General features: G+C 34.5%; 1 protein-coding gene and 1 pseudogene across 2 annotated transcripts in view; one reads left to right on the forward strand and one right to left on the reverse strand.

Moving 5' to 3' along the window:
• Window positions 1–13,628, forward strand: part of RADX (RPA1 related single stranded DNA binding protein, X-linked) — a 75,479-nt gene that overhangs the window by 6,190 nt on the left and 55,661 nt on the right. For both annotated transcript variants that reach the window (XM_045996260.1, XM_045996261.1), the window contains exons 2-3: window positions 3,386–3,528; window positions 4,672–4,864. In XM_045996260.1, the coding sequence (XP_045852216.1) occupies window positions 3,386–3,528; window positions 4,672–4,864 (336 nt within the window). The remainder of the gene's footprint in view (window positions 1–3,385; window positions 3,529–4,671; window positions 4,865–13,628) is intronic.
• Window positions 10,774–12,156, reverse strand: LOC123935225 (annotated as a pseudogene).

Genomic DNA, 13,628 nt, shown 5'->3' on the forward strand with positions numbered 1-13,628 from the left:
ATATGAATGGGCATCCATATCACTTCAGGCGTTTTAAAATGTAGATTTCTGGGCCCCACCACCAGTTTCTGATTCAGTAGGTCTGTGGCAGGGCCCTAGAATTTGCATTTCTAGGAAGTTCACTGGTGGTTAATGATCCTGGTGGTGCAAATGCCACATTTTTGAGAACTGACCTAGTGTATGTATCTTTGTCCATTCCTTTTTTCTATTTTATTTTACATTTGCCTTTTTAAAGAAATACATAGCTAAGATTTTGGGTTTTTGACCCAAATCAATTCTTTTTCTTTCAAGAGATGAATTTAATCCAATTAAATTTAAAGTCATTAATGATGTTTTTATACCTCTTCTTGCAGAACTACTTTATGTTTGCTATACGCCATGCTTTATTATTTTTTTTTTACTTTTGCAAGATTTAAACTCCTTTATCTTACAGGGCTTTAGAAGCTATACATTAATTTGTATTCTTCTAGAGGTTACCCTTAATGTTTTAACAAAGTTATTTAAACTTTGATTTTTGTGTCAATATCCAGAATTATTCACAGTTTATTATATCTTCCTCTTGAATGATACAAGGTGTTTAGGACTCCACCTGGACATGATGCAATTTGGCATATTGCTGTATTTCGTTTGAAAGTATTTGCTCGAGGATATTTGCCATGATAAATGATTTGGATTTATGGATTTTTTTCCTGTGTACTACATTTGTAATAATTTTTCAGGATTTATCTATGTTTGTAAAATGAATAGTTAGAATATGGTGCCATTTTATTTTTATTCTTTTGCAGTGGTTTTTACTGTATGCTTCAAGGACCTCTAGAGATATCCCGAAGACCTTTTCAAAGGATTCACATCAGAACCATTTTCATAATAATAATACTAAGACTTCATTTACTTTTTAGCACTCTAATTCTCTGAAAGTATACAGTGGAGTCTTTCAGAGGCTACAAGATATGTGATATTGAAACAGACTGAATGCTAAAGAAATGAGTATCCAGTGTCTTCTATTAAGCTAGACACTAAAAATATTTATAAAAATGTAAATCAGTGCCACTCTTCTTACTAGATTCTTACTTCTTACTTCTTACTAGATTCCTTGTTTAGAGAATACAGTCTCATATATATCTCATGTATGTTTTAGAGAATATCATCTAATTTGTATTTTATACATACATATATAAACAATAAATTTAATATAAAATAAATTTTATATATATATAAAATACATAACCTATTATGTATTTTATATATATGTGTATATATATACATGTATATGTATATATATATATATTGCCCAGTGACTGAGATATATATATACACATATATATTGTATATAAAATACATAATAGGTTTATTGTATTTTAAAGGAGTTAATGAATAATATTTTATTTCTTAGTTTTACTTTATAATATGGCAAGTGTTATTACCCACATAAATAAAAGCTTTTTGAGGTCTGCAGTAATTTTTAAGAATGTAAAAGTCTCCTGAGACCAGAAAGTTTTAGAATCACTGTTCTATCATTTGCTATCTAACATTTAATATTGAATATCTAGTTTATTTATTTTCATTCTTATAAAAATGAACACATTTCTATGAATTTATACAGATTCTTCATTGTGTATATCCTGAAATTTCTTTTTTGGATTTGAGAGATATGTATATTCTATGAAGTTTGTGAGTTGAAAACCCAAACTGGGAAAACATTAACCAGACAGTTGTCTGATCATAGCTGACTCTGTGGACCCAATTATAGTGAAAGCAGTGGCTCTTAGAACTCTGTTTTTACAAAAGCATATAACTCTTGAATTTATTCTAGTTAGTGCAAGTAGACGTGCCTTCATTGACCAAGAGTGTTCCACATACATTTCAGGTAATTCAGAGTTGATCCACAATTTGACCTAATTAAAAAGCAAATATTAGGACCTATGACTGTGCTATTAATGTTTTGGAAGACTATAAAAGGAAAATTATACAAGATGTCTGAAGACTAAAACAGTATTTTAGTATTTTATTTTTTATGATACAGGTGTAACTACAACGTTCCACTTAAATTCTTATTAAAAAGAAATTACAACTATGGTTTTCATGCCAAAATGTTGAGTAGATAATACGTTAGTAAATTAAAATGGAAGTGGGAGATACCTTGTGAAATAAAATATTGGAATAAATACAAATTAAGGTTTTAACAGTTGAGACTAGACTATGAAAGAGCAAAATGTAGACAGAATTACCAATTGAACCTCTCTTAAGCCAAAGAAGAATAAAATTAAAAATATAAGTTAATATTTTAAAGATGGTGAATAGCTTTTAAGCAGTTTTTGTATTTGCCAGCAGACGTGGAGATTAAAATTTCAAAGGAAATTATATGACATATGAGAAGATAATGAGTACTATATAGAAAAATAAGGTGGGATGAGGCATAAATAAAGGGATCAGTTTTCAATAGGGTAGTAAGGAATAACATCACTGAGAAAGTGACCTTTGAGCAAAACTTGAAGGAGAGGAGGAAGGAAGTCACTCTGGTATCTAGGAATAGATTCCAGACAAAAGGGAAGAGCAAGTGCAAAGGTCCTGGTCTGGCATGTTTGAGAAATACAGAACTTACACATATAAAACTATGGTGAGGGCAATACAGAAATATGTCATAAAACAATTCTATAAATTAAATATGTACATGCTTGGTAGTGGGAAAATATTCCATGGCATTGAGTTTTTCCCACAAAGTTTCTTAAGGGAGATGAGTTTATTGAAGTGTAATTAGCATACAATGTTATATTGGTTTCAGGTGTACAATGTAATGATTTAACTATACTATACATTTCTCAGTGCTCATCAGAATATGTGTTCTTTTAATCCCCTTTATTTGTTTCACCCATCCCCCCACCCAGGGAGAGATGAGTTTAGATCCAAGTCTTTCAGGAAGTAATTACCCAGTTTGACAAGACAGAGGGCATTCGAGAAGAAATAGTATACTAGTTAATATAGATATTTACCTTCGTGCTGGGCACATAGTATGACATATTTATATATTAGCTATTTTTTCAGAGAGAAAGAGGGAAAATGTGCGAGAGAGTTGGGAGGAGAGAAAAAGTGTTAAACAGGTTAAACAGGATCTCCATGCCCAGCAACTCTGAGATCATGACCTGAGCCAAGAGTTGGCTGCTTAACTGAGTGAGCTACCCAGGCACCCCTATATATTAGCTATTATTGTTAAGGATAGCATGTATTATTAAGTTTTTTATGTAGGAGGTATATAGACTGATTTAGCTGGTGAGAAGGAATTGCTGTGGGGATGATCTGGCTACCATTTTTAACCATTAAAACAATTTTTAAATTATCATGACATATTAAGTAGGACTGTTTTCTATTCTATTTTTTTTTATTCTAGATACCAAAATAATTTCCCTGTCTCACCTTGAAATGACCTGGACTAACAGAAGGAATTTTCCTGCATTGCTTGTGAGAATCTTGCATAAATCCAAACTGCGATACTATGGAAAACCTGATAAAAAGATGATTGAGCCATACCAGGTATAAGTAATGACAAGATATTACATGTTAATTTAATGGTTATAGATTATAGTTTACAGAACTGACTCCATATTAGGATAATTTATGTTCAGAAAATATTTTATAAGTTTAATAATGTTTAAAACATACATAAATGTATATTTCAAGGTATTTTTCTATGTAATTTCTTATGCAAAAAGAAATCTTTCTGTATTGGTACCTTTAGTTCCCTAATTCAGTTGGTCTCCTTCACAGTTTTTTCTTTATCTTCAACCTTTTCTTCTCTACTGTGCTTTCTACACCAGCATAGAGACAAACTCTAGTCTTTCATTAGGAAAAAATACAAAAATCTCCTTGGACCTCAGGATTCCTCTATTCCCTCTCTTCTTCTCTTCTGGCAAACTCTTTAGAGAAATAGTCTCTGTTAGATGTTTTTACTTTCTTTCCTCCCGTTTACTTTTCAACACAATTGATCTGACTTTTTTCTTCAGCTGGTCACTCACTGGAGACCTTCTAATTGTGAAATCTAGCTGATACTTTTCTGTTACCTTGACTCTGTGCCATATAATGCCAGTGAAAACTACCTTCCTGATTTCTGTCCCATTTGTTTTTTATTTAACATTTTACCATATTTTTGCATGTTATCAAAAAATATTTTAGATGTTTTATTAAGCTTTCATTAAAACAGTTATATATACTTTGAGGGAATTTGGGAAATGCAGAAAGCTCTATAAATAAAGCTGATAAGTAATATCACCCCAAATTCTAACAGAGCCAGTATTAATATTAAAGTGTTTTATTTCCTTTTTGTATGTATATATCATGTCTACACATATATAGCATATACATGCACATATTTATATCATATGTATGTCATATATATCACATATCTGTGTATATGGATACATATCATATATTACATGACTGTCATATTAAATTATCTTACAAAGTGGAAATCATATTGTACATACAATTTTGTATCACTTAACATTTCCTTAAGTATTTTCTATCATTAGAAATCATTCATAGCTTTTCATGGTTACAGATTGTATCATAACTTATTCAGTCATCACCCTATATTTTTGCTTTCTTGTTCTTAAAATTAGAATGCTCTGTAGATAAAAGTAACAGATAATGCATGTGCTTTTTCACTTTTTTTTCTAGACCTTTCTGGAAGTTGCTGACAGTTCAGGCACTGTGTCAGTGATTATGTGGAATGCCCTGTGTCCTGAATGGTATAAAAGTTTGCGGGTTGGTTTAGTTCTTCTGCTTCAGGATTATTCTGTTAAAAAGAGTTATCCATTCAGGATGCAGCCTCTGCCTGTGGATCCAGATATCAAACTAATTTCTACAATGGGTTAAGTATTCAATAAATTTATTGTTTTATGGCTATTTTGTTTGTATAAATTTCCAAAGTACCATATCAGTCAAAGGCTCTTAAAAATTGCTGAATCTATTAGAACCTGGTAAACCTTTAAATTCCTTTATCTATAAAAATTTTAAACAATCACAATAAATTATTTATTATTGCATTTATTAAGAAAAAATAATGTGAGATGTTTATTGATTACTGAATGAACTCCACTTAGGATGTACTTACTTTTCATTTTTGTATTATAATACTAAATTAATGACTTAAATATGCTTTTCTGTTACTATAAGGTGCTATCCAAAAAGACTTTGTCAGCATTTTATTTTGGAATAATTTCAAACTTACGTAAAAGTTGAAAGAACAATACAAAGAACTCCATATACCCTTTACACGGATTCAACAATTGTTAACATTTACCTTTATCATTCCCCACCTCTCTCTCTATATATTTGTCTTCTGAAACCTTTGAGAGTTAAGTGGCAGCCATCACACATTCTCCTTTACTTCAGAACATTTCAGTAATATTTCAATGTGTATTTCGTAAGAACAAGAACATTCTATACTATAATCACAGTACAATTATCAAAATCAGGACATTTCAAAATGAACAATTGCTGTTATCTAGCCCACAGTCAGTATTCAAATGCAATTGAATTGCTGCAATTTTGAAAAGGCTCTTCCTAATTGTGTTGAAATCAAAGTTTGACATCTTGGCCTCATCCTAAATATTTTGAAGCATTAAAATTAAGTGGTTGTTTTCAGATGTGGATATGGATTTTTTGCCTTTCTATTTTTCAAAATTGTAGATTATATCACTCAACAAGTTTAAGCATTGTTTTTGGCTCACGATAGTTTTATACTAGACCTATATTTCTATGTATTTCTAAATTCCCTACTAACACATTTAAGCTTAATTACTTGGGGAATGTACAGATAATATAGCCTTTTTTCACTGTTTCCTTAAATATATGTTTATTTAGGAAAATCTCATATGATTCTTTATTAAAATCTTAAGGATTTGATAGACATCAATCATGTCTTGCTGGATGAACAAGTCATTACCTAGTAGTTTGATACAATTAGTCCATTATCTCTTTGCTCTTTATTATAGAAAGGTAAGAAATTAAACTAATATTGATGTTGGGACTTACTCGAGAATGTATAGGAAAAAACTGGTGAAAAGAAGCTAATTCGCAACATGTATTATTATGTCTATCAATTTGTAAATCCTTTCCACAACCAAGCATATCTAGGTGAAAAAAATGCTTTAGTAAAAATTGAGACGTTTGTCAGTAACAGATAAGGTAAGTAAATTTGTTGATGTCATGTAATAAATCACTGGTATAGTGAAAAATGAAACCTAGTTTTTCTGCCCCCCAACCTAGTGTTCTTTTTATGAGATACACTGTTTTCCTGATGTAGCGAGAATTAATTTAAAGCACAATTTTTACATGGCTGTGGAGAAATCTAGAAATGTGTCTGGTACTAATGGCTGTTTCTAAACCTTAAAAACGTATGGGAAGTAGAACAATAGACAACATGTGGTCAATAGATAAACAGCTACTAAAACTGAACACTGAAATTGAATCAAGCAGTATGCTACCTCTGCTATAAAGAACTACAGGGCCAGATTTTCATAATGGAAACTCTCTTTAAGATATGAGAGGCTATTTATACTTTCAGGTAAATAATTGCAAATACATAAATTATTTTTTAAAATGAGGGGCTTGGATGAGAGTATATAAAAAATGTTTCTTTTAGTCTTTAAAACAGTTTTACTTTTTATCAGTGTCAGCATCAGTCTTCTTTATCCCATGCCTTTTTAATAAGGAATAGGATTTTTTCCCTCTTTATCAGGGGTCAGCAAGCTATTTCTATAAAGGCAATAAACATAGTTTCTGTCATAAGTACACAGCTCCGCCTTTATAGAGTGAAAGCAAACAGAGATAATATGTAAGGAATAGGCATGGCTGTGTTACAGTGAAACTTTATTTACAAAATCAAGCAACCATCTGCAGGCTATCATTTGCTAAGCCTACACATATATGCAGATCTCAACCCTGGCTGGACATTAGTATCGCTTGGGGAGCCTGAAAAAACGGTAAGCATGCCAGGTTCAGAGATTTTGATTTAATCGCTCTGAGGAGGGAACCAAGATGTTGGTGTGCCTTTAAAAATCGTCAGGTGATTCTAATGCACAGCTAGAGTTGAGAACTACTGATTTGTGATCTTTAAAAAGCTCAAATGGGGGGCGCCTGGGTGGCTCAGTGGATTAAGCCTCTGCCTTCAGCTCAGGTCGTGATCTCAGGATCCTGGGATCGAGCCCCGCATCGGGCTCTCTGCTCAACAGAGAGCCTGCTTCCTCCTCTCTCTTTATCTCTGCCTGCCTCTCTGCCTACTTGTGATCTCTCTCTGCCAAATAAATAAATAAAATCTTTGAAAAAAAAAAAAAGCTCAAATGGGTTAATGATCTGTTGAGGAGAAATGAAGACAGTTTTGTAAACCATGCTAGACACAGAAGATACAAAGATAAGTAATACAGAGCACTATCCTTAAAAAATTAGTCTAACAGGGTAATATATTACACTGTATGGTAACTAACCAAAATTTAAATAAAAACATGGGAAAAGCAGTCTAATGGTACAGATAAGTAAGATGAACAGATTACAATAAAATCAAGGTTTAATGACAATAAACAGTAAGAAGATGTGATGAACAAAAAGGGAGCAGAAATGTAGTTGAGAAAAGAATGAATGGCCAGGAGAGTGGGAGAATGAATTGGATAGAAAAAGTGTGAGTGGGGATTACAATTAATAAGAGGGTATGTTAGGGGTGCCTGGGTGGCTCAGTGGATTAAGCCTCTGCCTTCGGCTCAGGTCATGATCTCAGGATCCTGGGATCGAGCCCCGCATCGGGCTCTCTGCTCAACAGAGAGCCTGCTTCCTCCTCTCTCTTTATCTCTGCCTGCCTCTCTGCCTACTTGTGATCTCTCTCTGCCAAATAAATAAATAAAATCTTAAAAAAAAAATAAGAGGGTATGTTATGAACAGGATAAATGAGAAAGAGTATATATTGGGGGCTAGGGTTGGTCAGTAAGGGAATAATGATTTGTGGGACTATCACTGCCTTCCAGGTATTGATGTTGAAAGACAAACTATTGGGGTAATTTATCTTGATTTATTTTTTCATATTTACATATGTAGTTCCAAGTTATAGACACTAAGATGTAATTTTTTAAAAGACAAAATAAATGGAACCCTATTAGGTGAAAATTCTCTTGTAAAACATAAGATATATTTGCTAGTAATATATGGTGTTTTTTTTTAAAGATTTTATTTATTTATTTGACAGAGAGAGAGATCACAAGTAGGCAGAGAGGCAGGCAGAGAGAGAGGAGGAAGCAGGCTCCCCGTGGAGCAGAGAGCCTGATGCGGGGCTCGATCCCAGGACCCTGAGATCATGACCTGAGCCGAAGGCAGCGGCTTAATCCACTGAGCCACCCAGGCGCCCCTAATATATGGTTTTGTTATTGCCATTTTGCATATCATTCTATCCTATCTTTTATCCAATAATATTCAGCTAGCATCCCAAATAAACATTTTAAAATCTTGAGATTTTTTTTGGACTGTATTATATAATACCTATTGAGATAATAGAATCAAGTGTTTGGGGTTTTGGTAGGAAAGGACTATTTATTTCATTCAAAATCCTAGCATTTTGGAGCTGGAAGGGAACTTAAACATAATCAGGTAACTATGACTGTGAAAGTGCTTTGTAAAATGCAGACTATTTTGTAGGTACAAGGTAATATGTAACACAAAACTTCTTCACTTGTATGTGAAAAGACTGAAACACTTAAAGGTAAAGTGAATTTTCGAATCACGTGACTGCGAATAGGCAAGATGAGAAATCAAGTATCTTCATCCTGGTTTTTGGGTTTTCTCTCTTTTTTTTTTTTTTTTTTTTTGAGACAGAGAGAGAGCATGCTAACATGTGGTGCAGGGGGTGGTGCAGAGGGAGAGGGAGAGAGAGAATTCTTCCAAGCAGGCTCCACCCTCAGCACAGAGCCTGATGCATGGCTTGATCCCAGGACTCTGAGTTTATGACCCAAGCCATAATCAAGAGCTAGATGCCCAACTGACTGAACCACCCAGGCGCCCCCTCTTCATCCTTTTTTAATCTTTGTTTGCTAAACAGCAAATTCTTAGGAAATACTACCTACTGCATAAAAGGGGATAGAAAGCCTCTAAATAAATGAAGAAATAACCCCTGTTCTCAGGTAGGAAGTCAGTCTCAGTTTCATAAGTTTATCAAGTACCCCAAAACTGATCTGCAAATTCAGTGTTATTCTGTAAGCTTTTTTTTTCTGGAACTGACAAATTGATTCTAAAATTTATATGGAGGCACGTAATTATTGAGAATAGTCAAGATAGTTCTGAAGAAAATAAGGGGCTGCAGAGGGAGTGAAGACTTCTCTCATAAATGTTATGAGTTATTATAAAAAATTTATGACCATGTAATATAAGTATAGGTATAAACAAACTGACTAGCAAATCATAATACGATCGAGAAATAGCCCTAAATGTACAAAAAGTGACATGATAGATGTGCTATGAAGATCATCAAGGAAGGAAGAACTATTCAGTAAATAGTATTGGAAAAAATAATTACATACTTGAGGAAAAAATGACATATATCCCTATCTTATGCCATATAAAATGTCGATTCCAGATACAGCAAATATAAAAGGCAAAACTTGTAGAAGTACTTATAAAGAAGTATGCATTTGACCTTGGAATAAGGAAGGATTTTCTTGGATAAGACACAGGAAATAGCATTTGTAAATGAGTGATTAATAGACCCAACTACATTGAAATATTTTTTTGGTTTTAGTTTGTCTTTTTATTATAACATGAGCTAAATTTAAGAAATTAGTCTTTTGACTTTATTTCCCAGAGTTGTTAACTCATGAAAATATACTGAAAAATACAAGAGCTGATATAAAATGGTAATCAAGGTTCCAGATATCAAGGGATTAGAGAAAGTGAAGAATTAAACCAGTCAGGCACCTGAAAGACACAGGTTGCGCTGGTTTAGCAAGGTGCCATCAAGGAATAGGAAGACCATCAAATGTGTGGTGATAAGTCACAGCATGAGAAACATGTCCATCAGGCAACTTTCTACCCTTTTTTGTTTGGTAAATTGAGTTTTTCTTCTAACTTAGGATTCTCTTAAACTAACATCTCAAAATTAAAATTATTCCATCAAACAGGAGTCATTTTTATATGTAAGGTAAATCACAGGATAATGTATTAGGAAAATTTTGTTCCTTTTTAAATCAGAAAACCTTCAAGTGATCAGAGATTGATGGAGTGGGGATGAAAAATGTACATTTCAGGTTTTCATCACCAATGAAAAAGTAAAGCATTTTTATAGACTTAGAACTCAGTGCATTTAGATTCTGGTGAAGGAAAATTTAAAATACTTCTACAATAATACAGTGTTACTAGAAATGGACCATGTACTGAGGTCATTTTAGTGAGCTACCATCATGTAAATATAAGAAAAGTAATTTCTGGGTCCAAATCAGTGAAACATTAAAAAGGATTGTCTCTAGAGAACACTTTTTTGAGAACAGTGCTTTTTCAGACACATTGTGATACTCAAATTCACTTTATAACACAATTATAGATAAACCTTTTAATTACATTTTTCTTTTTTTAAGATTTTATTTATTTGTCAGAAAGAGAACATAAGTAGAGGGATCAGCAGGCAGAGAGAGAATCTGGCTCCCTGCTAGGCAAGGAGCCTGACTCAGGACTCCATCCCAGGACCCTGGGCTCATGACCTGAACCAAAGGTGGATGCTTCACTGACTGAGCTACCCAGGAGTCCCTAATTACATTTTTCTTTAAAAGCTGTGAGATTTCTATTTCTTCGGGAGATATTTTCACCACTGTATTGCGCAGTTCCACGGGTTAGGCTTTCTTCATTATTATTAAGAACATCATACATGTTAGAGAGATTTGCCTTCATTGCTTTTTCGTCTTTTCGAAAAGACACAGGGAGACTTGCTAGACCAAAACTGACGTCTTTAAAGGATTGCAACAAGAATATTCCCACAATGATTGTAAAGAAACCACTCAAAGTAACAACGACATCATCAACAGGCTTGTCTTGCCACTCCATAAAAAGAATAGCTGAACAAGTTAAAACTGATGTTATAAAGAATAGGTAATATATTGGAGTCACAATGTTAGTGTTGAATATATCCAGGGCCCTGCTCAGGCAATTAATCTGTGTGCTCACACAGACTATAAGACTCAGCGGTAGAATTCAGTCCAGGGGATGTCACAGCACAGTCTTTCTAGCATACAGCTCTTTGATAGCAATGCCCAGGCCCTTAACACTGGAGACTAAAATTGCTCCAGTTACAGAGCATATTGTTATGTACACAAGAATGTTTGTCCATGGCGAGGTCCCACCACAAAGATTAATATCAATGACACAATGACCACAAGTATTGCAAACACCACAAAACCTGGATCTCCCAGCTTTTGAGACATTTCATTTAAAGTCTCGACCTCCCCTTCTTTTGGAGCATGAATGACCATAACTGTAGATCCTAGAATACTTAGCAAACATTCAATTTTCCCATGAGATTAAGTCTTTCATTTAGAAAGTATGAAGAAGGAATAGTATGCACTAGGATGCTGAGAGCCCCGAGTCACTAAGGTGGCTGGTGCGAAGTCTTATGCAGCAAGGTTGGCCACCTCATCTGCTCCCATTGATAGCAATCCAGCCAACCACAACCATTCTTTAAGATATGCATGGACCTCCTCTCATGGAGCCCTTCCAGGCAAGTGGCAGAAAACTTTGTTTTTCCCCCAAAGTGAAGCTCCTGTCAATGAAAAGGCTGGAACTTATAGCCAATCCCAAACCAATGTAAAAGTCATATTTTCCACATCCCTGGATCATTTCGTTTGTTACTAAAGAAGTTCTTGTGAGTCACATTGATCACAAAACAGAGAAACCACTGGTGCTGGAGGCAGGATTATGCAATCTTTAAATATATAAATTTAATATGGTCTCTCTTATGAAAAAAAAGCCTGGAAGCTCTTAGAGATGACTTGTTCATTCTCAGTTCCTTGTAAATAATACTCTTTATTCTCATTTAAAGTTTTTAAACCATGGCAGAATAGCTCCAGTTCCAATTGGAGGCCGGCCATGCGGCTTCGCCATGAGGCTTCCCCTCCACTATCTGGCCCTAGTCCTGGCTGCCTCTGCTTACTTGCTCACACAGGCCTCAGGGGCCATGCCTCTTGAGGAGCTGGAAGTGGGGGGAAGGACAGCGCCTTCCTCTCAGTACAGGAGGAGATGAGAGCATCCGGGCATGCGGAGGGTGCCTCCTCCTCCATAGGGGAGCTGCAAGGGGAACCTGCCCCTCCCCATCAGCTGGGACCTCCACCACACCTACCTTGCAATTAACTCTTTTCATCAAAAGACACCATAAAAGGAATAAAAAGCAATGCACACATAGGTGAATATATTTGCAATAATATAATAAACAAAGTATTAGTATCCAATATATAAAAAGAAGTCCTTCAACTAAATAAAAAAAATCAGGGTCGTCTGGGTGGCTCAGTGGTTAACCTGGTAAGCAGTTAAGCGTCTGCCAGAGCCTAGGGTTCGAGTCCAGTGGCTGTCTCCCTGCTCAGCAGGGAGTCTGGTTTTCCCCCTGCCTCTCCTCCTGTTTGTGTTCTCCCTCTCTCAAACAAACAAATAAATACAATCTTTTTAAGAATTAAATTAAGAAATTCAATAGAAAAGTGGGCAAAAGACACAGCAGGTATTTCACAAAAGTGGGTGCGTGAGGGACTTGTAGGTGGTGCAATTGGTTAAGTGTCAAGCTCTTGATTTTGGCTCAGGTCCTGATCTCAGGGTCATGAGATCAAGTCCTGCTTCCAGCTCCATGCTCAGTGCAGAGTAAACTTACTCTCTCTCCTTCTCTCTTTGCCCCCTTCCCCTCTCTCTCTCTCTCTCAAATAAATAAAAGTAAATCTTTAAAAATAAAAAAAATTAAAAAGGATGCATGGATGAATCATAAATAGATGAAATGTCATTCAACATACTTAGTAATAAAGGAAGTGCAAATGAAGGCCACAACAAACTGTCATTTTGTGACACTAAATTGACAAAAAATAAATTTGATAGTAGCAAAATTTGGAGAAGAGGCTGATCAATGGGAATTCCTACACATTGCTGGTAAAACTGTAAGTAGGTTAATTACTTGAAAATAGTTTGGAATTAGCCTGTAGAGTGGAACTTTTGCACATGGTACAATCCAGGGTTTCCCTCCTGGGTATAATACCCTAGAAAAATTTTGCCTGGGTACACAGGGAGACATGTACTAAAAATTGATAGTGACCCTGTTTGTAATAGCAAAAGCAGGAAATAATCCAGATGTCCATCAACACAATAATGGGTAAAAAATATTGTAATATATCAACACCATGGAACATTATTCAGCAGTGGGAGTAAGAAAAAAAAACACTACATGTGGCTACATGGGTGAATTTTAAGACTGTAATGTTGAGTGAAAAGGTTAGCCCTAGAATACTAAATATGCTGTGAGTTCTTCCATATAAAATTTAAAAACTAAACCAGTATTTTCTTTGGACAAAAAATATAAATGATTTTAAAAACCTTTTCTTAATTCAGAAAAATGATAAAACACAAAATCTAAGAAA

Source organism: Meles meles, chromosome X (assembly GCF_922984935.1).
Source record: "Meles meles chromosome X, mMelMel3.1 paternal haplotype, whole genome shotgun sequence".
Classification (NCBI taxonomy): Eukaryota; Metazoa; Chordata; class Mammalia; order Carnivora; family Mustelidae; genus Meles; species Meles meles.